The 18,871-nt window shown below is 34.0% G+C and overlaps 1 protein-coding gene across 1 annotated transcript in view; it reads left to right on the top strand.

Annotated features, from left to right (window-relative positions):
- The first annotated feature begins 368 nt into the window (after positions 1-368).
- LOC140522811 (GDNF family receptor alpha-like) overlaps positions 369-18,871 on the top strand; it is a 30,853-nt gene continuing 12,350 nt past the window's right edge. The window contains exons 1-3 of the mRNA XM_072638056.1: positions 369-447; positions 7,462-7,596; positions 14,694-14,846. Coding sequence (XP_072494157.1) covers positions 402-447; positions 7,462-7,596; positions 14,694-14,846 — 334 coding nt within the window. The 5' untranslated portion in view covers positions 369-401. The remainder of the gene's footprint in view (positions 448-7,461; positions 7,597-14,693; positions 14,847-18,871) is intronic.

Genomic DNA, 18,871 nt, shown 5'->3' on the forward strand with positions numbered 1-18,871 from the left:
AGAGTCATATATGTACAGACGTGACCTGTTCAACACAAATTTGTTTTTGCAGGAGGTGGAGGAAGAAGAAGGAATAGTTTCAGGCATGGCAGGCAGCTAGTGAAAATGCTTAGGGTCTGGAGATGAAAAAGCATATACTAGAAATAGCAAGAAGGCCAGTAAAGGTCTGTGAGCTTTCTTGTTAAAATGCACTTTAAAAGAAGAATTGAATAAGGAGCAAAGAACGACTTCAAGTAGAAAAAATATACGATATTTTGCATTGATGAGTGAGTGGTGACATCCGAAGTTGACTGTCCAATCAGCAGTGTGTAAGCAGGGAGCTGTTCAGCTCTGAGTTGTGCTGAAACCTTATTCTGAAGCACCTTTGAGCGAAGACCTGTGGTTCTACTACACTCTTCCTGATGAACATGCTCAAATCTTCCAGAATGTTAATCGTCCTTTTCCTAGGTAAGTGTTCCCAACTTTTTTAATTATTTAGAATATACAGGCTGTGAATAATTTACAAACTGGACACTTTTATGTAGTAAATAGTCACAGCAAGCGTGTCAATATCAAATGCTCAACTGCATCTCCTCCCAAAAGAATACAAATCTTGTACTTATTTAGGCTACTATTCGATACTTCTGCTATTGTCCTGTAAATTACCTCACTTTTACATTCATTGAAATGTATCTTTAATCCTAACCATGTCTTCCTAGGCATTTAGCAAATGTAATATGTTACATAATATATGACTAAATTATCCAGTAAATATATACAAGGAATATATAACATAAAAGCATATGCTAGAGACTTTTAATAATGAAAATTTGTGTTATGTTTATCTGTAAGATAGGATAATACAGATAATATTAATTTCCAATTATCTTTTAAAATAGTTTTAAATGTCATAATTTTAGTTTTTCATATATATTAATATATTCAACATGGTACATTAAGCAGAGTAAAAGGTTTTTTAACAGCACTGTGAGCTATTTCACATCACATATCTGATGAGTTTCACAATCCAGAGATCATTTATCACTTAATTGCCATTTGCCCTTGGTACACTCTGAGTAACACGGGGGTAAACAGGTGTTCACTTTATCTTAAAGTGCAATACTGAATGATTTGCTTTGTTGTATGTAGTACTAAAGAAGTCTATTCAAATGCATGTTCTCATAATTTGGACAAACCTATAAATTAAACTGAGGAAGAGTTGTTTTCCTTCAGTTCTGCCTGGTCATTGTTATTTTACCCATCTAGAAGAAGACTGGTAAACTGTTTGCTTTTTCTAAGCAAGCAGGTGTTTGATGGTTATAGGTATAAATGAAAGCACCATAACAAGAACTGAGTTACTGAGGGTTTCTTTATTCTTTTCATACCTAAAGGAGAAGAATATATGAAGCAAGTATGCTGAAAGGATTTGTAAAATGTTTTTGACTTCTTTTAAATCCAAGTCTCTTATCATTTTAGTTCAGTTATTTTATCTCTCCATTCCCCATTTGCATGTATTATTATTTCCACCATGTATGTATATTTTTATTTCTGTGGGTATATATAAAGGGAAATATAGTCAACTACTGTCGTGGAAGGTAATAGAAGTATATCCCTTAAGAGAGGATACAGAGCATGTTTGAGAGTTTAATTCAGCCACTGCAAGGTGGGGTGGGGAATTGGGGAAGAGGCTCCCTAGATATGTAACAGAGGAGAAATTCACCATCACTCTAACAGAGATGCTAAGGTAACACAACAAACTGCTCAAAATGCATATCTGTAGATTTTTGGTGCTATTATAATGCATGCTTTCCTGCAAGTATGTCTTTTCTTTTTGGAGTGGCATTGTGAGCCCCATACTCTATCTCTAGGTTCTAGAAGTTATTAAGCTCTACAACCATCACCCTCTCCCTAATCATTGTTTTGGGATTCATATCTTGAATTCTAGTAACACAATGAGAAGTTGTGGGAATGAAATCTCAGTGAACATTCTCATTATCAAATGCTCTAATGTAATACTCCAGCTGGTCTTACATATAAGAAGCAGCAAAAGAAAAAATGTTTTATACTAATTAACTCCAAAATTTTATTTCTCATATGAAAAACATGGCATTAACTTTCAAAAAGGAAAGAATAGAGCACATCTTGGGGTGCTAAAAATGTACATGTAGCTCATGTAAACCAAGTCAGTGGGACATTTATACTTGATTTTGTAGACAATATTTACCTCAGCTAATTTACTGAAAAAATCTAAAGGACCATAGAAAATATTCAAATAGGTGAGTCAGCAATAGAAATGGAAAAATGTGTGGAGAAATTTGAAATTTGCAAGTCAGCAGTTATTGTTATTGACAAAGAGTTACAGTTGTTTTTATACTGATGGCATATTATAGAGTTGTGAAAATTTGTGGTCTCAATTCTAATTCATTTGCTGTATTTTCCTATGAGAGATTTCCTATCAAGAATAATCTGTCTTTCAACATGTAATTTTCTTAGCAAAAGACTTATAGGTATTTAGAGAGTTGTGTAGAAACCAAAAATTTTGTTTCATGGGAGTTTAAGGAAAAGTTCTATCTGATCCAGAAATAAATAAATAAATAATGCCCTTCTCTCAACTATAAAATTAGTTGGTCATTTATCACATGATACATTTGAAAACCTGCAATATCCTAGAAACATTTGAATTTTGTAAAGCAATGAAATTTAAGCTTATTATGTCCTAGATCTGTGAGTTCAGCCGTATAAGAATTCCTCACACTGAAGTAGATTCCTAAATCATTATCAGCTTAGGGTCCTAGAGAAAAGCCTAGGGCACTGGAAGTTTAAGTGACTTACCCAAGATCACAAAGCCAGTATTTGTGAGAAGTAGCACTTGAACCCAAGTTTTGCAGACTTCTAGGTCAGCACTAAACTCTATGGAATTCTTCCACTTGGCTCATTATGATTTTTTAATAGTTAATTAAAAACAATTGCATGCTTACTGTGTGCAGAGGATCCAAATAGAAGAAAACAAAATTGTCCCTCTTCTCAAAGAGCTTACATTCTAAGGAGGGCAATGCATAAAAGATAGGAGACAATACTTAAAGAGAACCTAGAAAACTAGGAACTCAAATGCAAATCTCAAGATCCATGGAGAAGGGAGAAAAAAGAGGACGGCCCCAGTTCAGCCAGTATGGTTTTGACATAGTAAGGAAGAAATGTAGAGTCCTAGTTCCAGGGAAGTTAAGGCAAAAACTGTTTCTATTTCCTTTCCTTTAGCTGTTTTCTAAACAGAGTGATATCTGGCTTCCAGGCACATTAATCAACTGAAACTTCACTCTGTAAAGCCACCAATGATCTCTTATTTACCACATCTAATGATCTTTTCTCAAATCTTTATCTTTCTTAACCAAACTGTACTATTTGACACTGCTGATCTTACTTTTCTCAAATGTATTCTTTTGTTTCTAGGATTTAATAAAACATTGTTCTTTTCGAGTGTTTCTTTTTCCTGTATGAACTCTTTTCAGTTCCTTTCATAATAACTTATTCAAGTCATGCCCACTAATAAAGGATTTAATCAAAATTTCTAACACTATACTTAATTCGTCTCTACACTAACTTGCTTGGTAATTTCATCAACTTCAATAGCGTGAGTCAAATCAATTATGATCTCTATCTAGGGAGATGATTCTTCAGTTTTATACATCCAGCCCCATCCATTCTCATGAGCTCCAATTTCACATTACTATCTGCTTATCAAACAACTTGAACTGTGTATCCTATCTATAGCTTAAACTAAACACATCCAAAATTGATCTCATCATTTTTCTTCTCTTCTGTTCCAAATATTCCCATTACTGTTGAGGGCCTCATCATCTTCTCTGTCACCCAGGCTTCCACGTTGGTGTCCTTCTAAATCGTTCTTTCACACTCACCTCATATATCCAATTTGTTGGCAAGTTTTAGCATGCTTGTCTTCACAACCATAGTGCAGGTTCTCATCTCATAACTAGGTTGTTGTAATGGTCCTCCACTTCATATTACTTCCTCAAATCTATTCCAACTCCAATCCATCTTCCAATCAGTTTCCAGTGTGATTTTCCTAAGTCTGAAGTCCAAATATGTCACTCCCTGTTCAATAGTCTCCAGTGGTTCCCTATTGCCTCCAATATCAAATATGAAAATCTTATGTTTGGCATTTAATTCTCTTTATAATTTATATTCTTCTTACTTTTCCAATATGCCTATCCTTTATATCCCAAGAATTTGATTTTTTAAAAAAGTTGCTGACCTTTTTATTATGGCTGTGTTTCTTTACACTGGCAATCTCCCAATTCTAAATTGCTATCCCTTTTCACCTCAAGATTACCTTCACATTCTTTTTACTCCTTCTCAATCCTACCACTACTAATATCTTCCTTCTAAGGTTATTTTCCATCTATTTTGTATAAATCTGTCACTCATGATTGAATTTTGTCTCCATTGGTTGATTGTGACTTTCTTGAGGTTGGAGACCTTGCATTTTTTGGTTTTTTTCTTTGTTGTCTTTTTTCCTATATTGTCATAGGTTACACATTGTAAGCATTTAACAAATGCTGCTTAGCAGGCTAATTGATTTCTTTGAGCCCAGGTTTTCAAAGGTAGAGTCTGGGATTCAATTCAAGGGAGTTAAAGAGGATGAGAAGGATTCAGCCAACCTGGAATGGAAATGGCTAAAAGTAATATGGAAGACTGATTTAGGACAAGATAAGGACAAATATCACTTACCACTACCCAGAATCCCTGGAGCAGAGTTGAGAATCCTGTGGGAGAGTGCTAAAGAGAATCCTAGAGTACCAGATATTATAAAGAAATGGATAGACAGCTGCATGACTTTCATTGTCATCTTGTTTTAGTTTTCGCAAATTGAGATAAAATAGGTCTGAAACTGATTCAATGTTTTCAGTAGAATATTCTAATACCTTTCATCTGTATTACACTTTTCTAATTAAAGCACAGGCAAATGTTATTAAGATGTAACAAATGCATTATGGTTTCCTTGGTTTTATTTTTTAATTAAAAAATGATTAGTTAATTTATTTAGTTTTAGCTTTCAACATTCACTTTCATAAGTTTTAAATTTTCTCCCACTCACTGTCCTCTCCCTCCCCAAGATGGCTTGCAGTCTGATATAGGCTCTACACATACATTCTCATTAATACATTTTTCACATTAGTTGTGTTGCATAGAAGAATTATAACAAATGGGAGAAACCATGAGAAAGAAAAACAAAAGGAAAAAGAAAATAGTTTGCTTTGCTCTGTATTCAGACTCTTTAGTTATTTCTCTGGATGTGGGTGGCATTCTCCATCATGAATCCCTTGGAATTGTCCTAGGTCCCTGAATTGTTGAGAAGGGTCAAGTCTATCAAATTGTCATCACACTATAGCTGTCACTGTGTACAGTTTTATCCTGGCTCTGCTCACTTCACTCACCATCAGATCACAGAAGTCTTTCCAGGCTTTTCTGAAGTCTGTTCATCACTTTTTATAGCACAATAGCATTCCATTAAATTCACATACCACAACTTGTTCAGCCATTCCACAATTGATGGGCATCCCCTCATTTTCCAGTTATTGGCTATCACAAAAAGAGCTGTTATAAATATTTTTGTACATGTGGGTCCTTTTCCCATTTTTGTGATCTCTTTGGAATATAGCTCTAGAAGTAATATTGCTGGGCCAAAGAGTATCCACATCTTTATAACCCTTTGGGTATAGTTCCAAATTGCTCTACAGAATGGTTGAATCAGCTCACAGTTGCACCAATAATGAATGTGTGCCAACTTTTCAACATTTTCTTCATCATTTTTCATTTTCCTGTTTTTTTCATGTTAGTCAATCTGATGGGTGTGATGTGGTACCTCAGAGTTGTTTTGATTTGCATCTCTCCAATCAGTATTAATTTAGAGCATTTTTTTATGTGACTTTAGATAGTTTTGATTTATTTCACTGAAATCTGCCTGCTTATATCTTTTGACCATTTATCAGTTGTGGAATGACTTGTATTCTTGTAAATTTGACTCAGTGTCCCATATATTTTAAAAATGTGGCCTTTATCAGAGACAGTAGTTGTAAAAATTATTTTTCCAGTTCTCTATTTCCCTCTTAATCTTGGTTGCATTGGCTTCAAAACCCCTTCAATTTAATATACTCAAATCCATTTTGCATTTCATTATGTTCCCTAACTCTTGTTTGGTCATAAATTCTTCCATTCTCCATAAATCTCACAGATAAACTATTCTTTGCTCCCCTAATTTACTTACAGTATCAGTTTTTATATTTTATTGTGTGCCCATTTGGATCTTATTTTGGTATACAGTGTCAGATGCTGGTCTATGGCCAGTTTCTGCGATATTATTTTCCAGTTTTCCCAGCAGTTTTTCTCATATAGTGAGCGCTTATTTCAGAATCTGGGGTCCTTGGGTTTATCAAATGGTAGATGGCTATAATCATTGACTACTGTATCTTGAGTACCTAACTTATTCCACTGATCTACTCCTCTATTTCTTAGCCAGTATCCAGTAGTTTTGATGATTGCTGCTTTATAATACAATTGAAGATCTGGTATGGCTAGGTCACCTTCCCTGGCATTTCTTTTCATTAATTCCTTTGAGATACTGGACTGTTTGTTCTTCCAGATAAATTGTCATACTACTTTTTCTAGCTCTATAAAATACATTTTTTGGTAGTTTGATTGGTGTGGCACTGAATACGTAAATTAATTTAGGTAGAGTTGTCATTTTTATTATATTAGCTCAGCCTACCCACAAGCAACTTTCCAATTATTTAGATCTGACATTATTTGTGTTAAAAGTGTTTTGTAACTGTGTCCATATAGTCCTGGGTTTGTTTGGTTTCCTTAGTTTTCTATTGCCTGATTGAGAATGTGCCAGATTTTGTTTTTTGTTTGTTTTCCATGTGTGCAAGTTTATGTTGTCTACCCAAAATAAAAGACAATGGATCAGAAGAATGTTATATCTAATTGGTCATCTGATTTTTTTTAAATCATATTTCTATGCATGGCCACTCTTTCTCTTTTCCCCCATTGTCAAGGTCAGGTCGATTACAGTGACTAAATCAATTGCTTTTAAAACAGAAATAGACATTTTATAATAAATCTGCTGCTGCCAATGATAAGCTTTCATCACACTTTCCTTTCCAGAAGATATATAGATATAGATATATTCTATATAGATATATATATAGATATATATTCTAGATATATATATATATATATATATAGATTCGATATAGATATAGATATATCTATTCTATATATAGAGATATATAGAGATATATATTCTATATATAGATATATGTATTCTATATACATAGAATAGATATAGATTATATATATATATCTAAATATATATATATATATATTTAGTATGAAAAAATTGGATCAACAGAATGCATATGTGCATATATTGTGACATTGAGTCAGTAATATTTGCTTTTAAAGTTTTAGTGCTGTACTTAGAAAAGAAATCAACAGCCCAGATCACTGACTGTACACACTTGAGAGAACAATGTATAAATGACCCAAATGGATGTGACCTTGCTTGGGCAGTCCTTGAAGACGTCTGTGATGTTTCAGGTAAAATAGTCCTTTAGAAATTATGTTGGTTTGATTTATTTTTCTGAAGTTTTATATGCACACATATGCCAAAACCACTATTTTTGCCACATTAGTTATTATGTATAATTATATATGTGTCTTACATGTAATCCATTCAATAATATATAGCATATAATACATGCTATATAGATTAATTATATATGTGTGCATATATTGATGTGCATATTGGCACACATATGCATGTTTGTATATGTGTGTCTGTATTACACAACGGGAAGATCTTTGATTACATTGGTTTGGAAGATGCTGGTATAAAAATGCCCTCCTTCAATGTAGATCAGAAATTAGTCTATAACCTGTAGTAGAGGAGAATAAAGTACAACACTGAAAAGTTAAGTGATGTGTCACAGTTGCGAAGTCAATTTCTGTCTGAAACATGCCTTGAACCCAGGCATTCCCTATTCCAGGTCTTGAGTCAGGAAGACTCATCTTCATGAGTTCAAATCTGGCCTCAGATACTTACTAGCTGTATGACCTTGGGCAAGTCACTTAACCTTGCTTGCCTCAGTTTCCTCATCTATAAGTGAAACTGGTGAAGGAAAAGACAAACCAATTCAGTATCTTTGCCAAGAAAATCCCAAAAGGAGATCTCAAAGAGTTAGACACTACTAAAAATGACTGAAGCACAATAGCAAATCCTTTACTCTAAAGATAGCTCTCTATCTCCTTAGGCACAACTTCTCCAACAACAATCGCAACGAGCAAGGGTTATAATGAAGATGACAAGTTGACATCTCAATCCTTTTATTCATTTACAAAATCTAATCATTTTATCCACCTAAGAAATAGCTCAACAAATATTAAACATAAAATTTTAAAATAGAACTATTTCTTTCTTAACTAATCTAATGAAACTGCACTTTCCAAAATTACAGTTTATCTTTTATTTGCCAGATTCAATGACCTTTTCTCAGTCCTCATTCTCCTCAAACTGTCTACAGTCTTTGACACTATTCATCACCATCTTCTTGATAATCTCTTCTCTCTTGGCTTTAGTGAATCACTCTCTTCTGGTTTTCCTCCTACTTATCTAACCACTCAATCAGTTTCTTTTGATGGGTCCTTTTCTAGATCCCATCCTTTGAAGTAAGTTGACCCACATGATTCTGTCCTGAGCCCTCTCCTCTTCTCCCTCTATGCTACTTCACTTGACTTTCTTATTAACTTCCATAGATTTAATTACTATGTTGATGTTTCTCACATCTACCCTATCCTACCCTAATATATCTGCTGACCTCCAATCTCACATCTCCAACTGCTTTCCAGGCATCTTGAACTGGATGTCCGGTAGACATTTTAAATTTAACATTTCCAAAATGAAATTCATTTTCTTTTCCCCTAAACTCTCCCCCACTTACCACTTATCACTATTACTATAGACAATAACACTGTTCTCCCAGTCCTTCATTCTCCTAACCAAGGAGTAATCCTAGACTTCTAACTCTCTCTCTTACCCCCGTTTCCAGTCTGTGACCAAGGTCTGTCAATTTATTCTTTACAACCTTTCTCAAACATGTCCCCTTTTCTCCTCTAATAATGGCACCATTCTAACGTCTTGTCACCTCACGCCTGGACTATTGCCTTCTGATGGATCTGTCTGACTCATGTCTTTCTCTACTTCAATGCATCCTCCATTCAGCACCTAGAGTGATTTTCTTAAAGTGTAGATTCAACCAAGTCATCATGCCCCCTCCCATTCAGAGTCAAACACAAAATACTGTTTTTGGTATTCAAAGCCCCCTCCTACCTTTCCTACCTTTCCCATTTTTTTATACCTTACTTCCTACTACATACTCTTCAATCCAGTGACAGTGTCCTCCTGGCTAGTTCATAAATGAGACATGCCATCTCTCTTGGTCTGAGGCATTTTCTCTGACTGTCTCCCATTCCTGGAATGCTCTCCTTCCCCATCCCCACCTACTGTCTTCCCTGATTTATGTCCCAAATAAAATCCCATTTTCTGCATGAAGAATTTTTCAGTCCTTCTTAATTCTAATGCTATCCTAGTAATCATTGCCTAGTTATCCTTTATATGGCTTGCCTTGTATATATTTGTTTTCATGTTTTCTCCCCCATTAAAATGTGAGGTCATTGAAGGCATAGACCATCTTTTGCTTCTTTTTGTATCTCCAGTGTTTAGTATAGTACCTGACACATAGAAAAACACTTCATAAATGTTTATTGATTAATTTGATTTGATTGTTGGTTCATACTAGTTTTTTGTCCTCCATTTCAAATCGCTAAATTAGTGACACTAAAAAATTTCATAAAAAAAGCAATCCTACTTATTAAGGTGATCATATGAGATGGAAACTAAGTATATAAAACTTTCATAGTAGTCCCTTAGGTAAAGCCCCTTTCCCTTGGAAAAAAAGTGCTTAATTCTCTTTGTTTATACCTTAGAGGGTGTTAAAATATTTTGCAGTGAGAAAGAAAGAGAGAAATGAAGTCCTCTCTCCGTCCTTCACAAATTCTCCAAAGCACCTGGGTTCACATGGTGGGGAGAGGAATGAGCAGAGCAATTAGACGAAACTCTGGAATTTTGCTGGGGTCCTGTTTTTTGTTTCTGCCAAGACTAGGTTCTCTTGGGACACCCAAGAAGTCACTGACCCAGGCAGTTGGAATTTGACTGAAAGGAATGAGTTGGGTTTGCGATCTGAAATTGATTTTCATTGACCCAAAGATAAAATTTATGGGGATCCCCAAGGGTATATAGTAAGTTACACTTTTTAGAAACAATGCTATGCAATCATATTATTCATAAAATACAGCCTTATAATAGATATACATGTGCACACACATGTATGCACATAGACACATATTTTAATATTTCAAAGATGTGTGGTTATTTCATCATTTTAGTTACTTCTTCTGCTTGAATTTCACAGTTCCCCTTTGCTTTAGTAGATGATCTATGAATATTGAGAAAATGCCTGAAAATGCCTCAAAATATTCAGAACCCTATAGTTACTTTTCTCTGACTAGGCTTCTCTCACTTAGCCAGAGACATACAATCTGCTCCCAAGCCTCTGCAAGTCTCCCCAGGTTTGTAGGGTTCATCAGCGCTTGTGTATATAGAATCTTAGAATGAGGGATAGATTGGAACTTCAGAGGCCAATCCCTTCATTTATAGATTGAAAAGTTAAGTTCTAGCAAGGCTAAATGCTTAATCATACAGGTAGAAAGTCTACATAAGATTGTTGAGGCCACTTAATCCAAGACCCTCATTTTTACAGAAGTAACTAAGGTTGAGGAAGTTTAATGATGTTGAGAGAGGTCAAATTGGTCATGCCAAAGGAGGTCTTTCAATCCAGGTCCTCTGTCTCTAAAGAACAAATACGCATATGTGTATATAATCATTATTTAAATAATTAAAAATAAATATCTTATATAAGCATGTACATACATGTATACAGATAAGATTTAGCATATTTTTCAAGTATTTTTTTCTTTAAATTCATGATCAGGTTGTAAGCCCATTTTAATACTGATGGATTAATGATAAATTCAGAGGCCCTTCTTTCAAAACCACAACAGCCAAAAAATAAAAAACCTTTAGAGGGGCTACAAATAGAATCTCGTTCTTACAGTTCATCTAGGTGAGCACTGGAATCTAAGAACATGTGAATAAATCCTGTATCTTAATGCTTACTATCCATGTAACCTTCGACAAATCATTTTATCTCACTGGCTTTCCATTTACTCATCTTAAAAACAGGGAGTTGGAATTGATGTTCTTTGTAGTTTCTCCCTCCTCCAAATATACAGTCCTATGCAGTTGTCCTTCATTTTACAGAGGCAAAAACTGAGGACAGCAAGGTTAATTGACTTAGCTAGGGATCAAAATTTAGTGTTTTAACAAAGTAATGAATATAACATGGTTATATTATGTCCCAATCACCCAATCATTCTTGTTTATATATGAATCATTATTGGGTCTGTGGTTTCATTGTTAAAGAGAATTCCAGGATTAGGGAATCCTTTCTACCAATGTAGGTCAGCCCCTTCTTACCTTAGAGAACAGGTCAGTATTCTAGAATTTAAGTGACTTTGTCAGGGTTACTATACCAATATGTGTCAGAAGTCACACTTGAACTGAACTGTCCCTAACAGCTCCAGACTCCAAGCTTGTTCTCAATACATATGCTACATTGCCTCTCACCCAGGGCTGGAGAGCCTGTGGCTTTCAGGTCACATGTGGTCCTCAAGTATAGCCCTTCCTTAAGTGTGGCCCTTTGACTAAATCCAGAGGCAGGGCAGCAGCATGCTCCACAATACACCCAAGTGTGGTCCACACCAAATCAAAATGTGGTTGGGAAATATTTAATAAAACAAATAAAATGCAATAAAAACATATATAATACCACAATTTAAAACCATCAGTATACATTCCTCAGAGACACTTATCTATGGATTATTGGTCTTGAGTCTACTTGAGTTTAGCACGACTGTTCCAGAAAATGCTCTAAAAATGTAAATTGAAGAGAAAGATATACCCTCATTGCTAGGGGGAGTTTTCCAACCATATATGCATACATACATATATATATATATATATATATATATATATATATATATATATATATACATATATATATACACACACATATACACACACATACATATATATGCATATGTGCACATATACATACACATGTGTGTACATATACATGTATGCATGTGTGTATATACATATATACATGTATGTATACACATATGTGTGTATGTATATATATATATACACATATGTGTGTATATACATATGTATAGACACAGATTCAGTTTCTAACCTTATCCATTTTACACTGATCTTTTTTCAGAAATGCATATATTTATGTGAAGAGATGCACACTGTCATATTTATATTTGCAAATAGAAAACAGAACTATGCAATGTAATGCTATAATAAAATAATGTTATAATCATAATGAATACATCTCAGTAATACACCAAATGATTTTCAGATAAAGAAGTGCTTCACTTTAAGGCTACACATTGAAATGGTACAACATTTTTCAAAAGATATTTTCAGGAATCAAAACTTTATTATACACATGGATTTCATATTCCTTTGTGATGTTTTATCATTGTTATTTGCTCAACAATGTTGAATCAAATAGCATTATATTGGGATATATGCTTTTAGCCAGTTATCCTTTAAGGAGAAGATCAGATGATAATCATTAAAGAAATAACAATAGTTGAAAAAGCTATCCTCTCCTTTTTTTTTTTTTTGATTAGGCAGCTGAATAAATACATTTACACAATCACTAAGACAGCAGAAAAGTGAGGCTAAGCTCATGCATAATGCAATATAATAAATTGATTCTGTCATAAAAGCCTGGCCATCTGGGGGATTTGAAGATAAGATATAAATATTTATATTTTTAAAAAAATGAATATTTGAAAAAAAATCCACATTCAAGATGATATTTTTCCTAAACACATTATAAATATTACAATGGTTTAGAAATATTAAGCATCACAACTACATTTAAACACTATGTAAACAGAAACTGAAATAGAACATTTAAAAAAATACTCATAGTCACTTGATGAGTTGAGAGAATGTAAAGCATTAAAAAATAAAAGTACTTTGTTTTCTTTGAGCAGAAAATCATTCTGAATATTTTATGATGACAATTTCAAAATCGTGTCAACAAGAGCACTTAATGTTTTGTGTGTCATTATTTTTGAGGTATTTTCATAAGATCTAATCATAGGATCGTAGACAGAACTGAAAGGGATCTTAGAAGTTATCTAGTCCAAATCTCTTATTTTTTTGATAAGGAAACCTGAAGCCCAAATATGTTAAATGACTTACCCAAGGTCATTCAGTAACTGTCAGAGCCAGGATTTAAGCCCAAATCTTCTGTCGCTCAAACAGTACACTTTTCTCTATACAAAAAGAAGTGATTTCCAAAATCTTATTATTATATTATTATAATTCTCTCATTATCAGTTAAATAATTATCATTATCAGAAATGTTCTTAAGCATGTCATGTGTCTATTTTGTTTCCCCTTTCAGTATTACAAATTATACGGAAAGGCCTGGTGTTAAAATGAATAGGGATGCAAATAAGAACTGGACCTATGACTTAATAATTATAGGGAAAGGACTGGATGAGGAAATTTCTCTTACCAAGTAAGGTTGGCACTTTTTCTGAAACTACAGTCTTTGAAGAGTTTTGAAGAGCACTGAGAGATTTAGTGACTTGTCCAGGGACACACAGCTAAGTTGTGAGGCAATGAGTTCATGTAACAGAGAACTAGACTTGATATTGTAAAGACTTGAGTTCAAAACTTCCATCAGCCACTTATTAGGGGCCATCTAATGACTATCTGTCTCAGTTTCCTCATCATCTGTAAACTGGAGATAATAATAACACACTTCTCAAAATTGTTGTGAGTGTTAAATGAGATCATATTTTTAAAATGCTTTAAACTTAAAACACTATGTATTATTATGCTAATGTTAAAAATAATTTAACTCTCCTATAGGGCTTCAAACAATATATCACTTTCTGAAAGAAGAAGATTCTGCTATTTTTCATCTAGAATATGACCATAAAGAAATTAAGCTAGTGAAAAATCATTTCATTATAATCACAATTTATTATATACTAAAACTTTATTCCTATGAAATATATCTATAAACACAAATGGGAAAATTCCCTATACTAATGAACTCACAAAAACACAGTTTCCACTAAAAATTAATAAAATAAATTTTTGTGCTTAAATAAAGTAGCCTACAAATACCAAAAGAAATTCACCCTGTAGTGCTTATCCTTGACTCACTAAGTCATGAAATTTTGGTATCGCTAAATTAGTATGTTATTAAATATATCTATCTATATATATATATATAGATATATACACACACACACACACACACACACACACATATATATATGTATATATATAGAGAGAGAGAGAGAGCAGAATATATGTTTTGGAGTAAAATATATTTTTAACTGAATTATTTTGGGAAATCAAGTAATTAAATCCAAATTAATGTATGTAATATTATATATTTGTCTATAAAATTTAGGTAATGACTGCAAGATGAAAGATTCATTGAGCTGCAACTTAAGTATCCAGTCCCTGGAGGATCAATATCCCAAATTTAAAAACTGTCTCTGTACTGAAGATATTTATTGTAGTGTTAACAAGTTGCTTGGGAAACAATGTACCAGTAAAGCAGGTAATAAGATTCTCAAATATAGAAAATGATCAGGAGAAAACAGGTTCTTACTAATGACAAAATAGACCCTACCTAATTAAACTTATAGATTTCCTAAGTGTATGAATGTCTGAATCAGCTGTGGTTGTTTTTCAGTTTTGTACAACTCTTCATGATGCTACAAGGTTTTCTTTGCAAAGCTATTGGAGTGGTTTGCCATTTCCTTCTCTAATGAATTAAGGCAAAGAGGAGTCGAATGATTGGCCCTAGTAAGTGTCTGTGGACACATTTGAACTCAGGTCTTTCTGACTCCATGCCTAGAGTTCTATCCACTGAACTACCTTTCTGCCAGTCAGCTGTAGAAGTAGCTTAATCAGCTCCAACACATACTCTGTATCTTCTCATGTATTTCATATATCAAATTTTGCTGAAATACACTCTGAATTGTAGATTTTATACTTGCACAAAAATATTTATGGAAATTGGGTTGTAAAAGGACTGAATCAATAATTTAATGTGACATATATCGTTATGACCTTTAATTTGCTCAAAATGCATTTTATTTCAAAAATATCTTGCATAATCAGACAAATACACAATGACAGGACTGTAACTGATACCTCGCCTCCTTTTTGCTGATGCCTTATAATCCTTTTGTTTGAATAAACATGTGGACAGGCTGGTAAGAAGAGCTGTTATTGGGAGGAATTTCCTAAAACCATTTCCTGGATTACGATGCTTATATGCAATCTTTAATATGTCCTCCATGGATCATGATAGATTGATCTCTTCTGTGGTTATGACTACTATAATTTAAGTCTGACCTGATTTTTTTAACTATGCTTTAAAACCAAAGAACTAGGCTGAATTCAATTATATTTTTTTTAAAAAATCATTGAAAATCTCCCACTAGATCCATTTGTATTCAGATATAGTAACACCACAAATTTTCTTCTACAGATATGAGATTGTATTTTGACAACTGGTAGAAGGGTTCAAATTCTTTAAGTTCATGTTTCTCACAAGAAACCTAAGACTATCTAATGTAATCATTACACAAATGAAGAAGAGGGTTGTGTGATATTTAGTTCTGTCTTTCTTACTTATCAAAAAGTCTTATTTAGGTTTCTATTTTCCTCCAAAATGGAATCTTGTCTTTACCTTTCAGCATATAAAATGGTGAACAACTTCCCACCAAAGTCTTACATAATCTTGAGTCCCTGAATACTCCATGAACTTTGATTTTTTGTATGACTTTGGGCTCTTTGGTTTGATGTTGCTATTTGCCTATTCTGTTTGGGGGATTAAAAAAAAAAATCAAACTGACTTTGGCCATACCACTTGAGAGTATGTATCTTAGCAGAGAGAAACTTTCAGTAATTTGAAACAATAGAAGAAAAAAACAGTTGTTTTATATATGAAATGTTAAGGTGGAATGAATGAATGAATTATAAAGTACTCAAGTATTTACCATGTGCAAAGAACTTTGCTAAGCCCTGGAGATAAAAATAGAAAAGAAAAGCAGAACAATGTAGATGATAGACAGATAATCTTAAAGTCAGGAATTCTGGAGAATGTATTGGCAGGTGTGACCCACCCGCAACCACACAGTTCTCCTAGGGAATTGTCTAATACTCTAAGTTGAAGAGATGTAGTTTTTCACTTGGTACAGGGAGTTTTCTTGTAGAAGTTCTCTGTGCCAATAAAATCACAGATTTAATCCTATCCCATGGAAGTTCTATTGAACAGAACATGAGAATCAGACGTGGTTAGAGTTACCATTAAGCTCTCAAGTTAAATATTGTGAAAAATCTAAATCTAAATATATGACTAATTTTAAGGGAAATTGGATGATTATGTTGCAGAGGGGCAGAAACATAACTTATCTTAAAGTCCAGTTGACTGGCAGGTAGTGGGTGCTTAATAAAGATTTCTTAATTAATTAATTCATATGCTTGTATTCATTTTTTACAGAGCATTCAGAGGCCTCAGACCAAGTTATTCAATCAGATGTCATCCAGTGGACCATGTCAGAAAGGAGTGTGCAAGGAAGCAAAGCAGTCAGTGACTGCAGGGTGGCCATGCAGGTTTGTCAAGCATCAGAGCATTGCTTCATGATCTATGAGAACTTTAAAGAAACATGTGGTTCGAGGACAGAAAAATGCAGTAGTGATGATGAAGCAGGACACCTGTGCATCACATTAAGGGAAAAACTAAAGGAAAGTGTGCTGTGGAATTGTAACTGTATGGAGCCATTGAATGAAGAGTGTATACAAATCTGGAAGAACATATTTGAAAGTCCTTGCTTACAGCATGCTCAAGGAAGCCATGTGACAGTCTTTAGTGAAGAATATGAAGATGAATATATTCAGGGGGATATGAATACAGGTCAGTATTTGTTAAAGAGTTTTCAGGAGAAATGCATATAAGCGCTCTACCATTGCAGAGCATGGGTCTTTAATCTTGTGTGTGTGTGTGTATGTGTGTGTGTTTGTGTGTTTGTGTTTGTGTGTATGTGTAAGAGAGAAAGAGCCCTTCTTAGATTATTTATTTTCTCAAGTCACCTTTGAAGAAATGCTAAATTTGAGTTAAAAATTAGTGAAAATAAAAATAATATTTTTAATATTCAAGTTCATGGCTAGCCTAACATCTCTTTAGCTGTTGTTCAATTGTTTCAAATTCTGTGATCCCATTTAGGGTTTGCCATTTTCTTCTCCAGCTCATTTTACAGAGGAGAAAACTGAGGCAAACAGACGTAAGTGACTTGCCCGGGGTCACAAAGCTAGTAAATGTCTGAGGCTAGGTTTGAAGTCAGGTCTTCCTGACTCCAGGTCCAGTGTTCTACTCACTACATCACATGGCTGCCTCAAAATCTATCTATAGATTTCTGCTTAAGAACCTTTGTTCTAGAGGTAACTGAAGGACAGAATTAGAAAATCTAGATTCTAATTCCTCTCTGTGTACATTTAGACATTGTTAACATTCCTTTGTCTTGGGACCATGCCTTCCCTTTTTTACTATTATACTGTTATACTATTGTATTCATTAAATTCATTCATTCAAGAAACATTCATTAAGTGACTACTACGGGTCACTCACTGTGCTAGAAAATAGGAAACAAAAGAAGAAGAAGAAAAAGAAAATAAGTCACTGCCTTAAAAAATGTGTATTTTTTGAGTGAGACAATATAGTCATGTACACATACAATAAGTACAGGGAAATGAAAGTGGGGTTCACAGCTACACAGATTGAGAGGTATAAAAGTGAACTTTGAAAGAAACAAAGAATTCTAAATTAGTCAATCTACACATTTATTAAGCATTTACTATGTTCCAGGAGCTACGTACCATGTAGAGGTGAAAAGGAAGTATGTTCCAGATATAGGCAACAGCAAGTCTGAAAGTCTAGAGACAGCAAATGGACTTTGTTGAGGAAAAGCAGTAAGGTAAATTTAGCCATGTCATAGTGTGTGAGGGAGAGTAATACATACTCAGTTTAGGAAAGTGGTTTAGAGCCAAGTGGTAAAGAGCCTTAAATGCAAAACATTTTTTTTTTTATTATCTATTGTTTTATTTTCTATTGAGTCTAGATGTAATAGGGAGTCATTGGAGCTGGGTAGGAGAGTTCCATGGTCAAATTCCTGAGTTTTAGGCATATCTCTTTGGTAGTTTTGTGGAATGATGGACTGTAGAGATTGGAGACATGAGGCATGAAGACCAATGAGGAATCTATTGACCTGTCCAAATGAAAGCTGACAGGAATCTAAATTAATGTGATGTTCCTGTGATTAGAGAGAAGTTTGATGTGAAAGAGGTAGAGATAGAGACAATGAGACTTGGAAAGTGATTGGACACATGGTATGGAGAGAGAAGAGCATGGATGAATGAAGTAAGAATGAAGACAATGACTCACAGGTGACAAACTTATGTGACTGGAAGGATGGTGGCATTCTCAAAAGAAGAATTCTGGAAAATGGCAGCCTTGATGAGTTTTGTTAGACTTGTTGAATTTGAGATGCCTAGAGCACACCAGGTTAAAAATGTATG

The sequence above is a fragment of the Notamacropus eugenii genome, chromosome 2 (genome assembly GCF_028372415.1).
Source record: "Notamacropus eugenii isolate mMacEug1 chromosome 2, mMacEug1.pri_v2, whole genome shotgun sequence".
Taxonomy (NCBI): Eukaryota; Metazoa; Chordata; class Mammalia; order Diprotodontia; family Macropodidae; genus Notamacropus; species Notamacropus eugenii.